This window comes from Episyrphus balteatus, chromosome 1 (genome assembly GCF_945859705.1).
Source record: "Episyrphus balteatus chromosome 1, idEpiBalt1.1, whole genome shotgun sequence".
In the NCBI taxonomy this organism is placed as follows: Eukaryota; Metazoa; Arthropoda; class Insecta; order Diptera; family Syrphidae; genus Episyrphus; species Episyrphus balteatus.
In genome coordinates, this window is record NC_079134.1 from 53,135,976 (window position 1) to 53,162,047 (window position 26,072).

General features: G+C 32.2%; 1 protein-coding gene across 1 annotated transcript; it reads right to left on the minus strand.

The window, feature by feature from the left end:
• Window positions 1-1,501: 1,501 nt before the first annotated feature.
• On the minus strand, window positions 1,502-25,940 carry LOC129920671 (serine/threonine-protein phosphatase 1 regulatory subunit 10). The gene is made up of 5 exons (XM_056002134.1): window positions 25,691-25,940; window positions 25,489-25,586; window positions 19,950-20,224; window positions 14,468-15,940; window positions 1,502-4,026 (listed from the first exon to the last, which is right to left on the minus strand). Exons 1-5 carry the CDS (start codon window positions 25,691-25,693, stop codon window positions 1,994-1,996), a joined length of 3,882 nt encoding a protein of 1,293 aa, XP_055858109.1. The 5' UTR covers window positions 25,694-25,940; the 3' UTR covers window positions 1,502-1,993.
• Window positions 25,941-26,072: the final 132 nt, after the last annotated feature.

The following is a 26,072-nucleotide window of genomic DNA, read 5'->3' on the forward strand; positions in this document are numbered from 1 at the left end:
AATATTTATCTACTCTTTAGTACTTAAAGCTGCTTTGAACTACTTTTTCAATATAGCAAAAGTAGTTCAAAGTAGTTTTTAGTACTAAGCAGTAGATAAATTGACACTTATTGCGTTAGATACTGATTCAGTTCCATTGGAGTTGATAGTTTGCTTATGAGTCTAGGCCTCTATTACGGTTGTCAAATATCGATTGATAGATAAACGATAAATTTATCAATTGATAGATATTTTGGTATTATCAATTGATAATTTTTTCTCTATTGTGAACATTGATCAAAATACGATGGTGAATAGGCGCCGTTTTTATTTTTGACGTTTTATGTCACATTAATTTATTTCGTCCCATTGAGAAAGAAGTACAGGAAGGGGAGTTTATCACACCTATAGAGTTGGTGAGTGAAGCACCAAAAAAATAAAAAAAAAAAAATTAGTCTATACTCTGTCGTATGTCGTTGTTGGCGTTGGTTTTTTAACTTGAAGATTGTAATTCCAAAAAATGTAAGTGATTTGTTTAGTTAGGTTTGTTTTATTTGTTATTAAATATTTACTTAATTTGGAGCTAGAATAGTTAGCAACAGAAATCAACTTACCAGGCTTGTGGAGCTATTGGAAGAAAATTCCGAGGTTGCCACAGGCATTTGCGCAAGCCAGGACTTAATTAAAAAAATGGGAGAAGATTTCAGTAGAACTGAACAGCCTAGGAAAACCAGAACGTGACTCGACCAAGTGGCAAAGAGTAAATTTACCACTTATACATATCTTCTCGTAAGTCCAATGGCTTCCTCAAATCGAATTTCTTTATCATTTTCGATCTCTCAAAAAAATAATTCTATCGACGAAATTATTCACTGACACTTGACACCATAAAATTTTTTTTAAACCTATTTTATTTGAATGAAAATGTCCAAAAACGACGATTCATAAGTAAAAAAATATGATGAGAAAAATCTATCGGGTAGAAATTTGCAATTGATAGAAAATTTGATACATAGCAAAATTTATCAAAAGAACAGTTCACAATAGATCTCAAATTTATAGCAAGAACACACTCAATCAACAATTTTGATTGTCGACCACGGTAATACCGATTCATTCATTTTGATGGGCTCTAGTACTACAATTAACACATGATCAAGATAGGAATGTGTAGTTGTTGTACTAGATTTCTACTCACGAGTAATCTACCACCTCCGATGGAACAGGGCTATTGTCCCAGCGTTCTTGCTAGGAGATCAAAAAATTGCTCTTTGGTGCCAAATTGAATTTCACATAAAATCCGTCCATACACAATGGTTTATCATAGATGTTTTTCTTTTTTAATTAGCAATTTGTTTCAAAAAAATTTATGGGAAAATAAATTGTTTCCACATATTTCGATTCTATTTTATTTTTGCTTGGTGATGTTGTAGATCTGAAATCCACCAATATGGAAAAGGTTAATACAACTAACTTTAAGCAACTTTTCAAAAAAAACTGAAGAAAAAAAAATACACCAAAATTTAATAATTCAACATTTCCTTATATTTTTAATGTAAAAAAAGTCTTACAGATACTAAAAATATCTTATGATTAGTTTTATCCGATAACTATTACATGATTGTTTAAAATTATTTACAAAACGTTTTTCTCATCTAGGAGAAGAAATAAATTTTTCTACAAATCAAATAAAATTTCTTTGAGAAAACGAAATGAATGCAGTTCTATCATAATTAACATAATGTTAGCTTTCTTTTTGCAACTAAATGAAATTAGTTGTACTTAACTATACTTAAAAACATAATATTTAGATTATATTTACATATTTGTAACGAGATAGAAGGAACCATAAAATGATCGAGAAAGGAGACGAGAACACATCTCAGGAATGCGAGATACATAAGTAAACCATCGACCGGTAGTAGACTATCCAACTCGTACTATCACAGATTTAGAAATGCCCTGAACTTGAGGGAGATGCTGAGGGTGGACTTTCGCCATCCCTCTGTCCGTCCTAGAAGGTTTTCTTTCTTGGATGTAGGAAATTGCATTTGTTACCAAGTCGACAATGGCCTCGCATAAACTGTTTACAAACTCGACCGTTGCCGCTGTTTCCGTTGCCTCCGCCGCCACCACCTGGGACCCAATCATTGTTACGACCAAAATTATTGCCTCCTCGATCTGAATTGCCATCCCCAGGTCCAGCTGGTCGCCAATTAGCTTCGGAGTTAAAGTTTTTGCCACCTCCTGATCTCCAGTTGCCTCCACCACCACCCCGGTTGTTGCCTCGATCTCCTCCTCGTCTGTGATCTGGACCGGGACCGTTCATTGGTTCATTGCAATGCATTGACCTTGGTCCATTCATTGGTCCTGGTCCATTCATGTTTCCTGGCCCATTCATGTTTCCTGGCCCATTCATTGGCCCTGGTCCATTCATTGGCCCTGGTCCATTCATAGGTCCGGGGCCATTCATCGGGCCTGGCCCATTCATTGGTCCTGGACCATTCATTGGGCCACCAGCCATCATGCCATTCATTGGCCCACGTGGCCCATTCATATTCATGCCGAAGTTTCCAGGTCCGGGTCCAAAATTTGGCCCTGGTCCAAACTGAGGCGAATTGTTACCCATATTTGGTGGTCCATTGAAAGGACCTCCCATTCCCATGTTCATATTCATATTCATTCCACCGACGCCACCACCGCCCATTATTGGGGACATGTCTTCAGATGGACTGCGGGGTGACATTCCACAGCCTTGCATCATGTTTGGACTACCCATGCTCATGTTGTTACTGTTAAACTTGTTTCCAGGCATTCCTGGTCCTGGTCCACACATCATACCTTGTTGTGGAGGTCCTGGCATATTCATTTGAGGTTGCGGTGGGCCATTGGGGCCACCCATCTGCCACCCACCCGTTTGTTGTGCAGCAAATGGAATAAACGGATTGAACTGGTTTCGGTTGGTGTACATTTCACTACCGGGACCATTGTTAAATGCGCCACTTCCGCCGTTTTGTGGTGCAGCACCTTTGGGATCTGGCCATGGCATGCTTGTGAAGTCATTTACAGCGTCTGGATTGCCCGTTATATCATCCAAAGGAATCACTGTAAAATCTGTGTGCAGGTTCGGTTCAATGTCTGGTTCAGCTGGTGAATCCGGAATCATTGCATGTGAGAAATACAACGCACGCAATGTTGTTTGTTCCCTGTCAGCTTGAATTTTACGTTCTCGACTTTGGTTTCCTTCGGGATGGTTTGGAACATCATCGACTAGCACTAAAGGCGCCCATTCAGTTTGTGGAACCATGTTATCTTCAGAGTTAAATCCCCGCCGAACCATACTCAAAGCGTCTCGCTCACTGAATCGTTCCATATTCTTCATGTCAATAAAAGTCTTAGTAACATTAACACGCTCATTTTCATCAAGTTCAAAGAAACGAACTTGTTCGAGTTCTTCTTGTGGTCTCCACTTGAGCTTCTTTTTCGGACCTTTACGTCGATGAAGTAAAAGCACACCAGGTGGTCCATTTGGACCACAGCCTGGACCCGGTTTCTTTGGTTCATCTGGGATTTCTTCAACAGCTTCTGGTGTTCTGCTTCCACTTTGTGATTCTTCCATTTCTTGCGAATTAGAATCTTTGGTCAAATCGATCTCAACTGAATTCTCTGCGTCTTTGTTATCAGCAGGATTTTCGCTTTGATCAGTTTTTGCTTTCTCATTGCGAACACGTTGTTCGATGTCTTCTTTAACCTTTTTAAGGGGAATATCATCATCATCTTCGGTATTGGTACCTGCTTCCTCTTCATCTTTGTCTTCCTTGGATTCTCCTTCATTCTTCTCGCTGCCATCTTTGGTCTCATCCAAAGTGTCTTGGTAGAATTTGAGAGGTGCAACTTTATTGCCTTCAGGACTAATTGGTGGTGATGTTAGCCCATCCTTGCCGGAAGCTTCTTTAGAGTTACGTTTGCGTTTGCGCGCATCCTTTTTGGGGACCATTGCTGCTGAGAGAGCATCCGAGAATATGTTGGTTTCCACAAGATGTGAAACTAAAATAATTAAAAAAGAAATTATGGTTAGTTTATTTAAATTGAAATATTTATAGAAATTAAAGAAAATCAGTTTTATTATTTTTGCGTTGGTTGGTAGTTTTATGCTTATAATTTGGCGTTTGGAGTCCTGAAATGAAATATTAATTTGTTATAGGTTATGTAAGTGTATTGACACAGTTGGCGTCGTCATTAGATCAATGTAGGCACATTGTAGGTATTTGTGACCCCCATATAGTACAAAACAAAATTAATCGTTCAAATACGATGCTTTAGTAAAATATCCAGTAGAGTTAGTCAATATGTGGTATAAAACAAAAAATAGGCGTAGAATTAATCAAATGACAAGCGTTCGCTTGATGATTGATCTTCGTAAGGAGCAATAATTCAATTGTTCTCTTCGAGCGTAAGCTAATCCTTGGCAATGAACCTCGTTCTTTTACGAACAGAATAAAAAAAAAAACATTTTATGTTCATGCGTAAACTGACTAATTTATATCTAAAACCACTTGCTTATATCCTTCCCTTTTTGCGCTAACCACGTGTCTTCAAAGCAATTTTTTTTTTCACTTCTTAAAATAAATTTTAGTTTCTAGAAACCAGAAATATGTAATGAGCAGTCAAAAGTCGAATTAACTTTTAAAGATAACCATTGAGTTATTTTCAAAAAATGCTTTCTTTAAAGTTTTCAGCTACAATCAAAATATTTTAGGAAATTATGGTTACGTAGTTAACGCAGAAGGGGAACTCAGTTACAGTTTGACATTAGCCATTATCCATTTTTACTGATGACTAACTATACCCATACCAAGTGAAAAAGCGCCAACATATGTTTAAGAATTGCGATGATTCAAATTTGTTTATAAGAGCTTCATCCAATTCATCGCATTGGAAAGGAAATGCAATGCTCAGGTTAATTCATACTTCGAATTCGCTAAGAAGTATTGCGAAATTCTTTTAAGCAGCATTTGAAAAAATATAATGGGTTATATAACGTGAATATCTGGGGGAAAATTGTTTACCTAGAAATGCTTTTTTTCGGAATTTGTTGTGCGATCGTGAATCTCTATCGAAATTTATTTTCGTTACATTGCACAATTTATTGCTGTTACCAAAAACATTTCCAAGGAACACTTTTGAATCACGGGAAATATTCTCAATGAACTGTTTTTTTTTTTTCACAAAAGCCCCCAACATAAAAAAATTGTTTTCCGTAATGGTTACAACTAAAAGTAACTAGTAATTGTTTTTGCAATAACAAGTATTTGTAGTAAAAAAAACCAATACCAAATTATCTTAACTGAACAATTCAAATTCATTATTACAAAGCGATTCGTTTGGGACATATTTCAAATATTATTTGTATTTGAAAAACAATTTTCCGAAATTTCCTACATAAACAACTGTTTTCTTTGAGATAATATAGTGTATACTATACATTGGCTGTTAGATTCAATAACCTTGGGGCCAGCTGTACAAATATTTAATCCGTGGTTCAGCAACGTTTATCTTATGAAATCGGTGTTAAAGGTGCAGTTTAGCACTGGTTCAAGGTTCATTTATGTGAAAATAGCTAAGTCAATTAAATTCCTAAACCGAATCTGACCCACGTTTGTACAACTGACCCTTAAACTCCTATCTTCTACACATTTAAATTAATTGGACTTTCAAAATAGGTACACGCACGAATTGGAAAATTTCTCAAAAATGTGCATTCTTGCATTCCATAATAATGAGCCTTAGGGTTTTTTTTTTTCCTTAGGAAATGTTTTTCTGCTCCGGAATTGTGTGGATAAAAAAAATTATTGTGTGTAGTTTAAAATCCTATGAAATGACAGTTATGTAAATTTTCCTTTGAAATCGAGATTTCTTGTAGCAAATCGAATGATCTTTTGTGGCAAATGGATATTGCCAAGAATTTTATTTTTATTCGTAATTGTGTGTGAGCATTTTTCAAAATTTACATAAAACAAATGTTCACATAAATGTAAAATACATAGGTGTGTGAAGGTGCCAGTGCAAATAGGTGTAAATCTAACTAAAAATCGAGATCTGGAAAGTTTGATCTAGGATAAAAAAAAAAAGATCTCTTTTGGCAAAAAGAATTTGGGATACCAGTTCTTCCCAATATTTTTTTGACAGGAGATCAAAAATAAATGATCCTTTGTGGCAAATGGAAATTCACTAGATTCATTCAATTGGCAAATTAATTATCGACATCAATAAATTCCGAACGAAAAATTGGTTGATTATTTACGTTCCCTTTTTGACACAACGGAAAAACTCCCAGGGAAATTTTTATTCACGATAGTCCACAATAATTTTAACTAATATGTTTCTAAGACCCAAGTTCGTTTAACGTAGTAAGAGAAATGAAATAAGTTTTGGCTGTAAATTTTGGCAAACTGGTTTGAGAATAAGTTATTTATTTTTAATAATATAATTCGATGGGTGGCGTTCAGTTGCGGCTGAATTAAAACAAAAATGACCTTTGGTGGCAAATGGAAAATCACATAAGATTTGTTTCATCTTTATTGAGTGACGCTCACTGCATGTTGCACTAACTAATCATAATAAAAAGAAATCTCTTCGGTATTTGAAATCATCACCTCACACCTCTTCTACCCATTGTACATAAACTTTTCAATTAGGTAATACATATTCATAAATATGTCTTGCGTAAACCTGTTACTCTTGAAAGGAATTTTTATAATATGTGTTTCACAATGTATATCCAGCCACATTTCCAATTTCTTAGTATGTTATCGGAAGGGAAACATTTTCCAAACCAACAACTTTGAAATAATATAGAAGCTGTAGAATGATGAAGGATGCATGCTGAAGATTACTTTCGAATTACGATTACAAATATGTAGAAGGACAAACAATTTAAATTAATTTTGGAAAGTTAACAGAAAATTGTCCCATATTAAATAAGCCTTAAGCTTTGACCTTGAAAATTACTAACTCTGTAGTTATTTCTTCATAGAACTCTTCCATCATCTTAAATTAAATATGACATAAGTATCTATTGCGGCTTTTAAGAGTTATAAAGCACAGGTGCTCTTAAATGATTTTACATTTTATTATTTCCTGCATCGGTCAATTTTGATCGATTTTGTTAATCTGTCTACTTTAAGCCATAGATACTGACATCATTTGGTAAAAGTAGGAAGGATTGAAAGAGAACGTTTCTGTTCAATGTATTGCCTTAAATATGGTTTTGTTCGGTTAACTTTTCAGCGTCCGTATTATCTAATTCAGTGAAGACTCATTTCCGGTAACGGATACGTCATGTGATCATTCTAAGCTACAGAACGGAGATGTCTTTTCCGTGCTATTGAGACAAGTTCATCAATTTTGTAGCATTTCTTTTTCATCTCGGTGTTTGCTATGATTCAACTTTCGAGCATTATGTGAAACATGAGTATATTTTAACAGAATAATTTTTACATGTGATTTACTCAACAACCGTTCAAGTCGTAAATTTCCTAAAATGCCTCATAGCACCCTCTATAAACATTTGTTTCCCCTATTTCATCATTGAGTTTGAATTTTGTGTGCAGGATGATAAAGTGAACGGTTTCCACCCTCGTGTACTTGGCTTTCATCCCTTAAATCTGGAAACGAGTAATTAGCATAATGTATGTGTGTCGATGAAATTTACAAAATATATAACTATTTTAAATAAAACACGCTTTTCATCCAAGCTGTGTAGCACAATAAAAAAATATTGCAATTATCGCTTTATAATGTTATATTATTTAGAAAATAAGTACATATTTATATTGCATTTTTTTTTCCGAAAGTTACTTCTGACCCTTTAAATGACAATGATTATATTTTAATAACAAATTAGTTTATTTTTTGGAGTTCGGGAAAAGTATATTATGTAATTGTTTTTTTAAAATGTTGATATAAACTACCTTTTCTATATATCCCTAATTTGATCAAATCATATTTTATTGTATAATGAAGTATCTATTTGGTAATATAATTCAGATTACGGTTATTTACTTATCTAAGCTCTAGTGGAAAATTATGAATTCAATAAAACTTCTTCAACTCAATCTATGATCATTGTTGCCACTCTGGCGATTTTTTCGGAAAATTTTTAATACAAAATAAAAACCCACTTTTCTGGCGACTTTATAACAAATATTTTCAAGACCCTGCGCTACATACATACATCTTTAGTTCGTTATTATTAAAACCCAGTTAAACCCAGAAGCTTGAACTCAAGAATTTATATTCTTTCCATTATGCTTTGGAGATTTTTATCAAAAATTCCCAAGTTTTTCCTGAAAAATGGAAGGTGAAATCCGTTTTTGTAATTGGGAATTAAATTTGTTTAAAAAAAAATAAAGCCTTTAAAAAAAAAAAACAACAACAAATGTTAAACTGCTGAGCGGGAGTAAAAGTGCGTGTACATGTACATGAGGGTGTGTCAAAGTTCTCAACTATGGAATTTTCAAATGCAGTAGCTTTTTAAAGTTGCATTGCTTATCAAAATTAAATTCTGCGTTTACAATTTTCATTTTTATTAATATCTTTGGCTCGCTCAAAATATAGGAAGAAATTTGGATTTCTAGAGATTTTTGAAAAATGTATTGTTTTTAATTGCGCCGTTTGGATACAGAAAAAAATACATAAAATATTTTTAGGCTTTCTCGTGAAAGATAATTCCAAGAAAAAACTTTTAAGCTTATATTTGTTGAAATTGAACAAAAAAAATCATTTTTTCATATAAATCGTTTTTTTTGTAACAACTTCAATCGATTTGAGCGAGCCAAAGACGAAAGATATTATAATTTTTTTACACATTATTAAACCTTAGACCCTAATACAACTTTTGACCACTTTGCAAAATTAGAGTACTTTTTTTTTTCAATTATACAAAAGTGACACACCCTAATGTACATGTGTGAATTTTGTTTTAATTTAAAGTAGCAAATGACACATTAAAGCTTGTAAAAACGATCTAGAATCTAAAATTCACCACTTTAACGATTGTCAATCATCAATTTTATCAATTGATAAATTATTGGGCATCATCATGTTACGTGTTGGAAATTCATATAAAAATGTAATTATTATTGAAATTTATAGAAAAAAATACATAATTTTAATTTTAGAAAGGCCCTATCGTGAATCACCAGGAAGAATTAAGTTTCCTTGGAAATATTTTATGCGATCGTGAATTTCACTCGGAATTTATTTCCGGGGAACTAAAATTCGCATGAAATCACAACTCATATGAGGGAAACTTTTGAGGATCATTTTCGTGCCCATGTGTAAAAGAAGTGAAATATTTCCAAGAATATTTTTATTCACGAATGCCCCCTTCGCCAAGAGATTCTGTTTTCATCCTAGTCGTTCAAATTCAATAGTAATTTGAAGACCTCTTCTATTTTCGCGACTAACTATAAATTAATCTTGAATCAGTCCTTTATTTATTGTTTTTAATTTACAATCGACATGCGGATGATTTTGAGTATCTATTTATCATTTTATTTTTTTCTCAAAAGTAAAGAGCTCACACAAATTTATTTTCAATTTATTACAAATTTATATCCAAAGTCAAATATTGGTTGTTTAGATGTCACAAAGAAAATCTCCCAATTTAGCCAATTTTATTGGAATGTGAATCAATAAAATCTGCATTGTAAAGTTACAATAATGTTGCGTTCTCCAAAGCAATAGTAAATTTAACGAATGAGTGAATTGCTGCATATGGTTCACGTGCTTATGACATAATTTTTCTCAATAAAAATAAAAAGAAATAGGTGAATAACTATTTTTTTTTATTTAAAAGTTCAAAAACTCGAATTGGATCATCCATGCTTTAAGATATGTCTGTTTTTATCCGACAATAAGTATTCTATATTAAATTTATGCCTAAATAAGTTGAAAGCGCTTAAGTTGAGATAGGCGTATGTTAGCTTATTAAAATTTTAACAAAATTCTTATACCCAAGCAGTTTGATAGTAATATTTTCCTTACAAAAGCGATATAATTTATGCGAACAAGCCAACAACAATTGAAGTATTGAAAGTCAATTAATGGTAGTAACAAGTAACAACAACTATCTACAACTAGCATCTTCGAGGATTGCTTAATATTTCATCGATGGCATTAGCTGACTCTTTGTATTGTATTAACTGGAAATCTCAGGCGTAAGGTGAACACTGAACAGATCGAAATCATTATACCATTTCGAAGAACTTTTACTGTATAACAAACTGTGTCTAAACAAGACGTTATATTAATAAACACCGGTTAGTGAGGTTTTAACCTCAACTCATATATTAATTAACTACCGGACTCGTCAGAAAACTCCATTCTTGAAAACAACTAACACGCACACAGAAAGAATAAATGTATTTATAATTATGAAAAACATCTGTTGGTTTAAGATGTTCAAAATAATTAAACAAAATATAAGTAAATTCATTTGGCACGTTGCGTTGCCCACAAAGAATTACTGAATAAAAGTGGGTATGGCAATGAATGTATTTAAACAAACCATTTTAACATCGTTGAAATCGTTTCCAGAAACTTTTCTTAAAGAAAAGTATCAAAATTATACCGCTAACTGTTTTTTTTAGACATAAAACCGTGTAGTATTAACTCAGATTGATTCTTAGGTAAGGTATTGTTTTCAATCGATACAAAAAAGCAGTTATGCGTTTATAAATTCAACGATTATTCACATCATTATTAAAATATGTCCATATGTCGCTTTAACTTATTGAATCTTATATTGAACCTTGAGGGGAATTTTGTTCTTTTCGGAATATATTTTTTCCAGAATTTATTGTGGCATAATGCATAACTCTTCGAAAAAGTAAAGCCATTAGCAATAAATTGCGAGGGAAACTATTCAAGGTCAGGGGAAGAAAACATGCCCAGAGAATTTTTTCACGATTGCCCCAAATAAACAATCACAGACTCTCTAAGTATACGTATAGTGGCGTCGTTTTTTTATAATTAATTTGTTAAATTCGCGTTGAGTGCGTTGAACGCTAAGTGTACGACGGGCATTACGTGAAAGGCCTTGAATTGCATAATGAATTGCATAATTGCATTGAAGGTTATCGCTACTAAAAAAAATCTCTTCAAAAGTTTTGTAACAACGAAGCTCTACATAGTTTCGCTTCATTTTTGTTCCTTAAAAAAATTGCTATAAGATTCAGGGTAGCGGAAAAAATCCGGGAAATAATACTTTTCCGCAGATTCCGTTGAGCATTATTCAGTTTAATTGACATAAATAGCCTCTTCGATGGCAGTCAATTATCAATAAGATACATGACAATTTTTAACAAAATTGATGAACCGCTCGTTATTAGTTATCAACTTTTGTTTGATTAACGATACTTGACAAAAGATTTCTTTAATGTGCCTATTCTGCGCCCATTTCATTAAACTATTAGTCTGGTAATTATTAACGAATTCCCAATCGCTAGGTAGTGAGTTCAAGCCTCGCTCGGGCAATTTTCAAAATGAATTGAACATAAGCGACTTAGCACCACTGAAAAGAGTAATATGATCGGGTTGGTCCCCGTTAAATAGCTATAACTCCAGCCATGAACTTGTTTGTAACACACACAATTTGTTGTTGTTCATTCAAAACCTTCAGTATAAACGAATTTACTCATATTTTTTCAATATTGCATGGAAAAGCTAAAAAAATATTAGTAAATTCGCTAATAATTGTTAGACTATGAAATTGGGCCCAGGAATGTTCGGAACAGAAAAGTAGAACGTTTTGTGTTTAATGATAAAATATTTGTCACGAACAGCATTATTAGGTTTTAATTGACCTTGTTTGTGTTTGGAACACATCGGAATAGGATTTTCTTTCCTTTTTAACTTTGTGTAAACTCTTGTTTTTTGTTTTTTTTGTCTGACTTTTTTCATGAAACTGTCTGCCCTACATTAAACAAAACAAAATATAGAAATGGATTAAAACGTGGCAAGTTTATAATATGGGACAACTATTGTCCTTTGTTAACTGTGTTAATCCAATGCTCTTATCATGATTTATCGATCGGTTATTGTGAAAAGTTTTTTCATGGAACTTATCACAGAACCAGGGGTGGAATCGGCTAAGGTGATAGTTGATTGTCACCTTTTTGATTGTCACTTTTGACAATCACCTATTCTTTGCTCTGAGTAAAGTGATCATATTAAGCAGCCCTAATTTTTCAAATGTCAATGGGGGCGATTGTGAATAAAAATTTCCCTGGGAATGTTTCGCATGTTGTCTTAAACATGGGAACGAAAATTCCAGGGGAATTTAGGCGTTATTTCATACGATTTTTTGTTCCCTGGAAATAAGTTCCGAGGGAGATTCACGATCGCACAAAAAATTCCGAGGGAAAAAAAAATATTCCGAGAAATAAAATTTCCCTAGAGATATATTCTATATTATTTCTTCACAAGAAACCATATTTTACTCAATGAACTAAAATTTTCGTATTTGTTTAGAATATAGTGTAGTTTACCGTCGAGGATTTCAATAAAAATAGAAAGTGACACCTAAATAGCTGTCACCCACAAATCATAACAAGTAGGTGATCGTCGCTTTGCTAATCACCTTACGTGGAGCAAAAGTATTTATTGTGATGATCAACCATCACCTTAGAATAAAGCCCGCGCCAAGAAATAATGCTAGAATAACTTGCTTTTTTGCATCAATACAATAATAATACAATAATGATGAATCCAGAAACGTAACGCAAACGTTAAGTAAGCACACGTCTAAGAAAAACTCAAATTTCCTACATTCACAATAACAAGCAGGCCCGCTTGACTCTACTTGGTAGACCACTAATTGGTTTACCACAATATAGTTTGTCTCTGAATCTCTTAATTAGTAGAGTAAGCATAGGCCTTCTTCTAGTGTGACTGTTAGTCGTGTTTTCGTCAGAATTATGCAAGGTAAAGTAAAAAAAATTGTTCCCAACTCTTTTTTACTGGGAGCAAAAAAGTTAAGTAATTCCCAGTAAATTTTTGTTGTTCGACTCTGTTTATTTTTTACGGCCGCAGTTCGAAGTCTCACGAAAACACGGCTTTTGTCAACTAATGGTTTCCTCACAGCCACTTCAGCCTCGCCTAAGCCTAGTTGATTTCAATTAAGTTCAAGCGTTGCTAAACGCAACGTGAACCTAGTTATGCCATGCACAATCTTTCTAATTCCATTTCATCAAAAAGTTCAGTGTTGCAATGCACAAAAAAAAAATTATTGATTTGCGATTTGACTTTTTTATATTAAAAAAAAACCTGCCTGCAAAAATAAAATACAATCGTATGTGTGACAAGATTGAAAACTATATGATCAAATTATCGTTTATATTTTATTTGGCCAGCTACTTTGCATTTGATAAAGTTCTTTTTATTTGTTTTTCTTTTTTGATTGATGAACATCTGTTTCTGCCTATTCTTTCGTAGTTTACTCTTAATTTTTTATATTTTCGAATAACTATTGATCTTTATTCTTGTTCCATGAATAAAATACTTTACTTTTTTATTTACTTTCCCGAACTCCATTAGTGATACAAAAATGTTTATACTAAAAAACTCCATCATTGTGTCGATTTCCAGGCGTCTTTGAAGTTTCTACATCAGAATTATCCAATCGTTATTTTGTGTTTAAATTGTATTTAATTATTATGCTACAGAACTTCAGAATTAATTAGCTCAATAGTTTAGTTTTTATTTTGAATGAAAAAAATCGTTTATTTTTTCATATCTTGAAACTTCTTAAATCTAAAAAAACTTGATATAATTGTCTATAACACACACAGTGCAGCTGCAATACCTTTATAAAAGGTATGCGCTCATCACATAGACCACTGGTTAGATTTTATAAAAATGTTTATGTTTATATGTAAAATAAAATACTTAACAGTATTAGAATATACACCACCTGTTGGGATTTATATTTGCGAGAGAGTGAGAATAGAGAGAGCCATCTGTTTTCTTTTTTTTTTTGTGTTACAAACTTTCAAGAGCATTCTTTTAAAACGATTTAAAAATGTTCGCGATTCATTCTAATTACTAATTATTTGTTTTGTATGAATGAAATCAGTAAGCTTCTGGCGCATAATAGCATAATATGTTCCAGTCATTGATTTCTTCACGCAAGTTTTTTTTTTGTTTTTACAAGAACCTGATCTTTAAATTAACCCTTGTTTGCTCTTTTTCTTACTTTTTTTTAAGTTTAAAATAATTTTCATCACAGACACATGCACACACTCATGTCGATGACTCTTCTTTCCTCATCCTCTAACCAATAGCTGCTGCTGATGATAATCCCATCTGTTGTCCATACGCCGCATTATAAGCAAAATCCATACCATCGCCAAATCACAAATAATAATAAAACCTGAAAATAGAAAACAAAACTCTTTAATAGAATCTGCTTGAAAACACTTACTTTTCTTTGGTGGTATGAGCTTAATGGCTCCTATCTTTTCAACAACAGGAACTGCTAAAGCGGCCATCTCTATTTTGGCTTTCTTTTCGACAGGCGCATCTTTATTAAGCGATGTTGATAGAGAACTAGGAGGCGGGGATGCTCTTTTCAAAGTCAATGTACTTGGAATAGCTGTTCCAGGCACTGGTGCCGAGTTAGGCTTCTTCAGGCCTTTTCGAGACGGTGGTGGAGGTGCCTCTTCGGTAAGCCCATGACTTCGAAATTGCGATTTATAAGTTTTAACTGTTTTTGCTTTTTCTGAATCGCGACGAATTTCTATTGACATTGATGCTTTTTTAGAAGGAATTGTAATTGATGTAGGCTTAACTTCTTGGGCATCGTCTTTGGGCTTTTTCGGAATTTTTCCAAGTTTATCAATTGAGGGGGTGCTTAGTTTGGATAAAGTATCTTTATCTTTTTCGGCTTGAGCTGCTGGATCGGATTTCTCCTTTTCTTTGTCTTTCTTAGTCGATGACGAAGAACTTGAGGAGCTTGATTTGTCTCTGTGACGATCTTTATCTTTGCTACTGCTACTGGATGAAGATTTACTCGAGGAAGATCTATGCTTGTCTTTATCAGAGCTACGTTCTTTGTTAGAGCTGCGTTCCTTGTCCTTATCTCTTTCCTTATCTTTGTCACGACTTTTACTATCAGTTGAGCTTCGGTGGGATGATTTTGACTTGCTACTACTACTACTGCTAGATCCACTGCTACTTTTTGAGGATGATGATGATTTATGACTTGAAGAAGATGATTTATGACTTGATGAGGAAGATTTTTTATCCTTGTCAGAACTGCTGCTAGATTTGCTTTTTTCTTTTTCTTTCTCCTTCTCTTTTTCTAGAGATTTTTCTTTTTCTAAAAGAATTTCTTTTTTCTTTGAAGAACTTTCATTATCTTTGCTGTCTGTTGTATCATTACTTGATTTTGTCACGTTTGAAACTTCTGTTTCTACTGTTTCAGCAGGTTTAGGTGATGCCTCTTTAGCTTCTGGTTCTTCTTCAGTAACATTGTCATCGCTGACTATTTCCACCTGTTGTTGAGGAACAGATTTCTTTTCTGTAACACTTTCAGTTTTAGCTGAATTCTTTGGAGTATTCTCAACTCGGGCCCAAACTTGTTTGCCATCTTTAACAATGCATTTCAAAACCAACCCCGATTCTGAAGCTTTCTTTTGTGCCAAAGTTGGTTGATAAGAACCCTCAATTGTGGGTTCAGTTGCTCCCAAAGGATCTTCTTCCACAGTACTCACTTGTTTTTTTACTGCTTGTTTTGCATTTGATTCTGATTTCAGTGAGGAAGCGTTTGTTGGGGCAGCAACTGCATTTAATTCACTTGATTTAGGGGCCATTTGTGGTGTGATTGATGTTGTTGCATCACCAGTTACAACTTTTAACCACTGTTCTACTAGTTTTGATGCCAAAATACGAACACCTTAAATACGAAAAAAAATAGAACAAAGAAGACAATACGATTAGTCTAATGTACAAAGAATTTTAACACAAATAAATTTAAAAATATCCGTCACACTGAAAATACAGTGTACCTATCGAATGAACAGACGCACAATGACTGATGAAATAAAGATTCAAAGTTTGTTATTTGGTTGGTATGTTAAAAGAAAATGAGTCATGTTCCATTTATGACTCTCGCGAGACAAAAGCGCATGCGCTTACCTTGAACGAACATCGAACAAACAGGTATATATTTATGTATGTAACGCACATATAAACTACCTGAATATGATTAAATTAGTGTGAATTTGTTTTGTGTATCTATTCCAAGTATATGAAAAACACAGTTTAAATTCTTAGAAAACATTTTTTTCATTTATATTCAATGTTAAGTTATATTTACAATCACAGTAATGAACGTCTGATAGTAAAAAAATATTATTTAATTTTCTTAATCAGCATTAAACGTATATATGTATTTCATGTAATGATGAAACTTGAATTCAATTTTCTTTGATAATATTAATGCACTTTTCCATATGTCAATGAATATGGTCGACGTCTATAAATTATTTTGAACCTGCTGATAAGATTGAAATACAACGTATCTGCTGATAAGACTGAAATAATAAAAAAATAATTAAAACAAACTAGAGATATAAATTAATTTATAATCTAATTTGTATGAATAGAACTAGAATTTCGATTAAAATAAGCCAATATTTACTAATTACACATACATAGATATGTTGTTTAACACCGCCCAGAAAAACAAGAAGGCACCTCACAGGGAGCCACCCTCGATCTTTATTTCGTTTCATTAATACATACATTCATTTGTTTGCTTTATTTATAAAAAACGCAACCAACAACTCTGCTTTATATTGCATTACAAAAATATATACACAAAAGGGTGCTATTTTAAAATAATCACATCGAAAAATTCACCAGTTTATATCAATTTAAACTGAATTCATTGATTCAACTTTGTAATGCAGCACATTTTATGAAAAAGAGAAAGTGTATTCGTTTCTTTTTATTGATTTTACTTCAGGCTATTTTTATCGCTTTTCTCTCTTGTGGGTTTTCCCGATTTCTTCAGGGGTAGTTTATTATGCACTAGAATCTCAGAAAGATGCACAGACAGAATTATAGAGTTGTCCCTTTTCATGATTTCGAACTGTTTATCTTTATAAGCATTAAAATTTCTTTCCACCTTTTTTAGCATTTTTTCAAGCTTTAATGTGCAATGGTGTTAAATTAATACAACATTTCTATGTACATTTTGTTCTTGAAGACATTGGTGTCAACTTACATAGAAATGTGGTATTAATTTAATACAATTGCACATTAAAGCTTGAAAAAATGCTAAAATTGGTGGTATGATTTTAATACCACTGCCCAGGAAAGAGTTAAAGAATACCGTTTATCCACGCAAAAAAGCATTATTAATAGCATACAATTTTTTTTTTTTTACAAACCAAAAAATATAAGAGGTTTATAAGGAAATAACAGGTTTATTTCGACGTTTTTCTTGAAAAAGTTGCTGTTTGTCACTCCCATTTAATTTCCACAACAAAAATTATCATATCTTATATCGTGGGCACAAAGCCAAAACCAAGAATCTGCAAAATTGTAGTTTTGAGGAAAACGGCTTCAAAGTTTTGGAAACTTTACATTGCACCATCAAAATCTACATTAAGGGAAAAAACTTTTTTTTCGACTTCGCGCCTTACAAGAGTTCTAATATTGTCAACTTTTACTCGATTTTTTTAACCAATAAGAAGATATTCAGAACTTTTTGTCGACAGACATGTTTTATTGGTAACCCAATACTTAGCTAAGTAAACATTTTATGCTGTAAACATCAACAAATGATTGCTTTTATTTATTATTAGTTATCCTTTGTTTTTGAAGGATTGGAGGTGTAGACAAATATTTTCTCTGTTAATCACAACAACCGAATACTTTTATTTATCTTTAGCAATTGTTTGTTGTTTTTAACTATACTGTTAAAAAAATTATACTGAGCTTAGTACTGAGTTATCAATAAAACATTGCTGTGGTTTTGATAAAAAGCTTGATAAAAGAACTTGATAAACTCAAGTATTTCAAAAATCCTGATTTTCCACCTTTTCTCAATATTGATGTCGCTTAAGTGTATGCTTAATACTTTAACTAAAATAAGATATTTTTAATTTATATTTTTTACATATAATTTTTTTTTCTGAAATTTGAGCTAAAACCACTTTGAGTTGTAATTTTGCAATTTTGTCTTATGTTGAAATCGCTTTGGCATGCAATTAAGGTTTTGCACTTTTTATGGCACACAAAGTGTACAGTGCGTCCGGAAGGGGTTCAATTTGTTCCACATTTTATGTGCACTAAATACAGAACTCTGTCAAGTTCTTAACATCGGGGATAATATTCTCTTAAAAAGAACTTTTTGTAGCACTAAACTGTACAGGCAAGACTATTTGCAATTCTAATGTTTGCTTTCACTAGATTATGGAAAATATCCTTCGAATCCACCTAGTTTTGTTACTGGAGTAAAGGAAATATATTATTTATATCCCTGTTCTACTTACTATAACAGTTAAAGCACACCTAGTGAGAAAAGTGGTAATGAGCTTTACCAGTATGAACATTTATTAACGCTTAATCGAAAAGTTTGCTATACTTAAAAATGGCCTTCACTAAAATATTTCGGTCCGACCCAACAACCTTATAGAGGTTGGTCATTAATTTTCCTAGGTGGAATCTGCTTTAAAACACATCGAGAATTAGCGAACTTTTCTAGACCTGCGTTAAGTGTCCAAACTGATACCATGTGGGGCCACCCCATGAATAAGTCCACTATTTATTCAAAAGCACGAGCTCATAGTGCTGGATTTGTTGCTATGCCAACCCAGAAATTAGGATTTTAATTCAAAGAACATGACTGGAATATTCCTAAGAGAATCGTTCGTGACAAAAATATACCTCCAAGCTATCTTGATCAGTTTTATTTTATTAAATTTTCCTTTGGCCATAATCAAGTCAAAGTGCCTTCGTTCATTACAATCACAATCGGTCAAACTCGTATTCATATTAAGATAAATAAAAGGCCACTTAAAAAATCTTATCCAAAGACCTTGACTGAAGTGACCATGGAAATAAATACTACATTACTTAATTAATTTTCTGGTCCATAAAATTATATCGAATTAGTCCATTTTAATTAATACATTTTTTGTATTGTTTTGAAAATGTTTAAGATATTTGCACAAGAGAATATGGTAATCAAAATACAGTATTTATTTTTTTTTTTGCTTTTGGTGTCCAAAGTCTAGCACTCGATGTGCACTTGAATGGTAGAGTAGGAATTGGTAGAGTTTGGTTCAGTTTAAAACCTATGGACGTTTGTGTCTTCTTGTATAGACTTGACTTACATTTGAGCAATATATATGTATTTAACTTCGATAGCGAACGAAGTCCTTAAAAATAAAATTTTTAATGAAAACTCATAGATGTACTTCCAAAAATTTTGAATTAGCTTTGAAATACTAAAATTGACACCAACTGGTACTGGTAAATTTTGTTTGCTAAATAACTTTCACGTTATGTAGAAAGGGAAGGTCAAAAATTATACATTGTTTTCCAGAAAATGAGATTAAATATTGTGTAATGTATGCAAATATGTAGTTAATTTTTTAAGTATTGTCTATCGTTTACTAATTTAAAAAGGAGTTGGTCTAGATTTTTTTCTGATTAGTCAAAGCCAAATAATTCACCTAACTTTTAACATCTGACTAATCGACTTAAGTTCAAATGGTCTGCTGGGAATGAATACATTACCAGCAACCATACAAAAATCACGTTGTTTGTCCTAAAATACCAAATGCAACGCAACTAGTATCTTCAGAATGAATATGAGAGTTTGACCGACTGTATTACCTCCAAACTTACCTTTGTCTTTATTTTATTTAAGATTTATTTTTTTAACTTACCTTCATCATCCCCATCTTTACATAGTCCTTTGACTAATTTAGGAGCTGAATTACTTTTAAGCCGTTCAACATCAACTGGACACAGCAAAAGTAATTCCAAAATCTCTTGCACCAGAGGCCAATTTCTAGCACGAATGGCATCATTTAACCAAGTATGTGTCAAACTCCATCCTCCAGAGCCCATAAATTCTCCCAATAGTTCAGTTTTTGTGCATTTTAAAATTTGCACATAAATGCATTTTGATACTAATTTCTTGGAATATTTTGTCATTAATCTGAAAATAGAAAAATTTGTATGATTAAAATTTTATTGACATTTGAATTTGATAAAAATAATTAAGTGGTTATTATATAATAATTTCTAGGTTTAAATCTAAACAAATATACCTCCAAATCCATTCGTTAAGTTAAAAAACACAGGCGAGAAAACCCATGAAAGTCAAAAACCAATTGATACTATAAAATGTTATCTTCGAAACATTGACAGCTGATCCTATAATTTTGGATCCCGGTAAATAGTTACTTAGCATTTTTATAAGGTTTATACTTTTTTTTGATGTAATGAAGGAGTTGAAAAAGAAACTTAAAATCAATTTCTCAGGAAGACGTCCAAAACATTATTAATTTGTTCAATGAAGAATTGTGCCATTTTGAAAAACGCGTAAGTTTCAATATCTGGAGAGGGACTTGTCGAAAAGAAAATTTGCGAAGACTCTCTGACTGGAAACATAATTATCTTTAATTTTTGGATTCTCCATAATTTTCTTATGGGAGTTATACTTTTACCGCAAAATGTGTCTTTTTGATGTTATGCAGGAAACAGCTGAAAATGAGATACTTTAGGATAGCCTAGCTCTGAAAGTATATATCCTATAGGTAATTATATTTCCAGTGAGGAAAATCCTTACAAATATAGATATTGAGTTTTACTCGTTTTTCAAAGTGGCAACTGAAGGAGACAACCTTTTGTAAATAATATTTTGTCGTTTTAACATAGAATGTGACAAGTCTCACATTTTTGCAAAAAATCACAAGAAGGGGAGTTATAAATAATCATTTTCTTCACAGTTAATTAGTATCCAAACAGTCCTTGGAAAAATGTTGAAAAAAGTAGAATAATATTCTATTTTCGAAAGAAGGTACCCAAACAGACCTAAAAGCAGTGTTTTATTGGTAACTCAGTAGTAACAACAAGGGAAACAACAAATAATGATGACTTAGTATAAAAAAAAGTTTTTTATTTGTTGATTTACAAAGAATTTTTTTTTCTTAACATATACATTTTTGACCCTTCAACAAAAAAGGAATATTAATAATAAATAAAATATTCGTTTGTTGTTGCTTACAGCATAAAATGTTTACTAAGTAAAACACTGAGTACCAATGAAACACAGCTATTATTTATTAGCGTTGAAAGAGTAAACTAATATCCAGAGTATACTCCAAAGTTTCAAATAGAAAAAAAAAAAAACAACCGCTTATACTCAAACGCAAATATAGAAATTTCTGTTCCAAACATACATATTCAAAGACTATTCTGAATGAAGACTTTTCTAAACGGTTTTAGTTTGCTGTTCAACTACCTTATCTGGAACGGTTTAGAATGGGATTTTTTGTTCTTAGTTCTGATTTACAAGGAAATTGATCAGAACAGAACAGGACACAGCAGATGCGTGAGAAAGTTTAAACGGCAAGCACGCTGTAAACTCCTCAGAAATATATTCTAAGCCGTTCTGATTCAAAAACCATGAACAGAAAATCTTGTTATAAACTGTTTTAAACAGCATCATTGAACAGCAGAAAAAACTGTACTTATTCGTAAGAACTGTCAAATGTGACCGTTGTTGTTTTCTGTTCTATTCATTTCTCACAGAACTGTTCTGTGCTGGGAAGGAAGGAATGCTAAGGTTCAAGGACGTAGTACGACAATTAGCTCGCCGGATTGGAGGAATAGTGCCCCAGAAACTAAACCCCGCCTAAAAAAAAAACTTAAATCAGGCCAGAGTCAAAATCGAACAAAATAATTTTTGAAAGAATTGACAGGGGCTGATGTTGGTGGAGTGTGGACTTAACACCCACAACCATGGAAATCCGCGGCCAAGTTTGGATTACCCTAGAACTACCGTGCTACGCAAGCAGGCCGCGACCCTGGAACTTAGGTTTCATTCCTTAAATTAAACTAATGATGAGGTCTTGTAGTATTAACTGTCTGATGACATCCTTTCCTTTAAAAAACAAATTTAAGCCTTGCTAAAAAAATAAATAAAATTTTAAAATGCGTTTTTTCGGAATGAGTTGAAATGGACTTGTGCTGTTTTTCCTCTGGACCTTTCATTTCATTTTTAACATTCATTTGCTGGATCTGGATCTGTCTCCTATATATATTAAATCCTGCTTCTCAATCTTTCTAAAACTACGAATTCTATTGAGTTTGTGCATTCTAAAGCAGAATCTTTGTTCTGTAACTTTGAATGTCTATTAAATCCATTTTCTATCGTAAATAAAAAAAAATTCCTTTAAATTCAAAATTAATAAATTAAGAAAATTTTATTTTATTTTTATGGAATGAAATGAATTGTATGGTCATTCAAATATTTTATCGCAAATGATAAAAGTTACAGAACAGGGTTCGGGTTATGGGGTTTTTCATTGGTAAATGGATTTCTAAATAATAATTGATTTTTCACATGGCGAATGGAACACATTTAACAATTGATTTATTTTTGTCAATATGTCTTGTCGGTGAAATAGTGTCTGTGTAGCTATCAAATGCGCATTCAAATTGTTTTCATTTCAAAAGTGATAAACTGCTGTTTAAAGCTAAGAAAAAATCTATTATTTCTGCCCAATGAAACGCTATAGTTGTCAAAATTAGCTTTTTGACAGATAATAGCAATTGATTATTTTTAACAATGAAAAACCCCATTTGCTTTGTTTAAGAATCTCAGTTTTTGACTGATGGGGTATTCGTTTGGTACAAAAATCTATTTATTTTGTTATTTAGATTTTGATTAGCCAAAAACAATTGATTTATTTTTTGATCTTAAATCAATTTTCCAGATCTGGATTTTTTGGCAGATCTACCACATTTGGTCGAAATCCTTTCAAAACAAAAAAATCTTTTCACATTTTTAACGACATGCAAAACGCATTGAGATCGATTTTAATTCGATTTTTTCCAAATAACACCACAATGCACCATAATTGGCAACCATCAGTTTGACAGATTTTTGTTTGATATTTTTATTTTTTGGGTGCAAATAAGAATTAAAATAGTTTTGAGTAGAAATGGAAAAGTTTTAAGTAAGTGAATTAGTTTATTCGTTAAGCGCATCTTCGGATAAAAAAAAATCAACATTCGAGCCAATTGGCGTTTTTCTGAGCAGATTACACAACTGTCAAAAAAATATTTGTGTTTATTTTTTACCTCAAATAATTTCAGAGCACAATTTTTTTTAGCTATCATCTTCATCGATCTGCTCAGAATAAAATGACTGGCAATGGGGACTTCAACTTGTTTCTCATTGGTCAATCTGCACTGGTGAAGAAGTAAGGTAAGGTATTTTCAGTACAAAAAACGTTTGTATACATCTTCACCAGCCCAGAACTGACATTCGGTGCAAGTTCTCCATTGAACGAAATGATGAGCGAAGCAAACTTCATTTATTTTTTTAGTTGTTTGATATAAGAAATGGAAACAAAAATTTAAAATTGATTCCCAAGAAATTTAGCCCTTTACTTCAGGTAAACAATATAAAAATTACAAAAGTTTTACATGAAATGACAGCTAAGCGATCAGGTGGGTTTCTTAATTAAAAATGAGAGCCCGAATATAATCTGCTGCCAACTCTTCTGATCGCTCAGATTTCCTCTGAACTAAAAAGAAAAATGCCAAATATTTGACAACTGCGACCGCTTCACCTGGTGCCTATTTCTCGTCGAGGCTACATCAACTACATCAATTTTATCAACGACTTTGAACGTCCCACATACGGCAAAAGTAACAATTTAGGTGGACAAAAATAATCTACATATGTACTAAGTTTATTGTCTTAGCAGGGATATAACAAAATAATAATGTTTTGTTGATATTAACATAACAAAAATGTTTTATCAACTTAAAAAAATGTTAAAAATGGGAAAGAACTTCAAAAAACTATTTTTTTTTTAATTTAAAAATTTTTTTTTTGAAAACTGGCCAATGTTTTTTTTTTTAACTTTGATTTTATGAGTGCATTAATATTCCCTCTTTATTGGCATACCAAAATCTTTTTTGAAAAAAATTTGAAAATTTTTATACATAAAAAACTATATTTTAAATTGATTACGCGATAGCTGTAAACAAAAGCAACGGTAACTTCCAAAGTGATCAAAAGTGATAAAATTTTGTGTGTACCTACCTTCTTAAAGCCTTAGAACAATATTATTAAAATTAAGAAAGGGAACTCCCTGGAACTTTTTTTTGTTACATATGGAAGGCGTTTTTTCTAATTAATTTAATAGATCTTATTTAATGCATTATAATTATTAAATTATTTTTATAATAATCTTTTTTATCAAAAAACAAAACCGACTTCCATGTATAGAAACTGCGTTTTATGGTATTTCTAGTAGTTTATATGGCCAGAACTAAACGAATTTGAAATGGGACCACACTGCAGGCACCAGCTATACGATACAAAAAGAATTATCAAAAATGGTTCACTCAGTCCAAAGTTATGAGGTAACAAACATAAAAAAAAAAAAATACACACGAATTGAATACCTCCTCCTTTTTGGAAGTCGGTAAAAATTACCAAAAACCTGAGAACTTCCTTATAAGAGGCCGTTCTTTAAAATATATAAGATTCAAAAAGTTATACTTTAAGTAAATAGTGATAAGAACACGATCGCCATACATGTCTTACTGAGCTGAGCAACGAAAAGCATTCATCAAGTACCGAGGCTTCTAGCAAAAATGTGAATAACGGTACATTATTAATTTTACTGTTTTTTAGTTCAGTAAACATTTAAGCACGTGGTTACATCTTTAAATAAGCAAAAAAGAACATCAAAAATGCATGCTACTGTTTAACACAGTTTTTGTTAAAAATACATTAAATTTCATTTATTCGTTCATTCGCCCATTTGTTTGGTCGCTCTCATATAAACGGTGCTTTAGTATTGGTGTAGTAAATGTAGCTGAAGTAGTTGATGTAGCTTGTATAGAAACAGCCCCCTGATTCATAGACACAAAAATACGCCAATGCTTTAGAAAATAAAAATAACTCTGAAAATGTATTCGATTTGACACGAAAAAAAAAAATCAATTTATGGATCAAAAAATAAAATTTCCACATCAAAACCACATGAGTAGGTATGAAACAGGCATTTTAAGTTTCTTTTAAAAGTTAAAATAATTTAATAGTTTTTTCTTGGCTATGCTATAAAAAATGTAAAGCCTAAGTGCAGCTTGGTTAAGAAAATTTTATTGGAATAATCTCTTCAATTCTTAAGAAATGAAAAAAAAAAATTGTTAGTTAAAAAAATTTAGACTCACCCTGCAATCCGCTTGACTTCACTTTCACTCAAAATACCGCCATTATCGTCCAGAAGGACTTTTAAGCATTTTAACAATTGAAGGGGTACGATTCGCGGCTAAAAAAAAAAATAAGAAAAATAATGCAACAAAATTTCACACAATTCAAAATGATTCGAATCTAATAAATTAAATTACAGAAAAAAAAAGAAAAAACTCTCACCATTTTGCACTGTTTTTTTTTTCTTTCTTTAATTAAAGATTTGTAATAGATTTCCACTTAACACCACGGTGTGCGTTCACACGCGTTGAAAAAAAAATTATCTTTGTATTTTTTTAATTAGGTATACGTAAAACTACGCGAGCATATTTCATTTCTTTTGGTTTTTGTTTTTTTTGTTGTTTTAAGGATGACCTATTAAATGTATAAATTTATTAATTACATTGTTTTTTTTTTAACGAAACGAAGACTGAAAAATATTCTCTGTAGATTTTTTAGCGGCTTGGGATGAATATTATTTGTATCCCTTATTTAAAAACACAATCAACATTGCAAGAAAAAAGATTAATTTTGTTTTATTATAATGTACCTATTTCCCTACGAT

Bases quoted from the DNA above. Each gene is read 5' to 3' on its own strand.
- LOC129920671 (XM_056002134.1), bottom strand. The intron at 20,225-25,488 runs GTGAGTCTAAAT...TTCTATTTTCAG, and splicing joins GAAGTCAAGCGGATTGCAGG to ATTAATGACAAAATATTCCA. The intron at 15,941-19,949 runs GTAAGTTAAAAA...TTCGTATTTAAG, and splicing joins TAAAGATGGGGATGATGAAG to GTGTTCGTATTTTGGCATCA.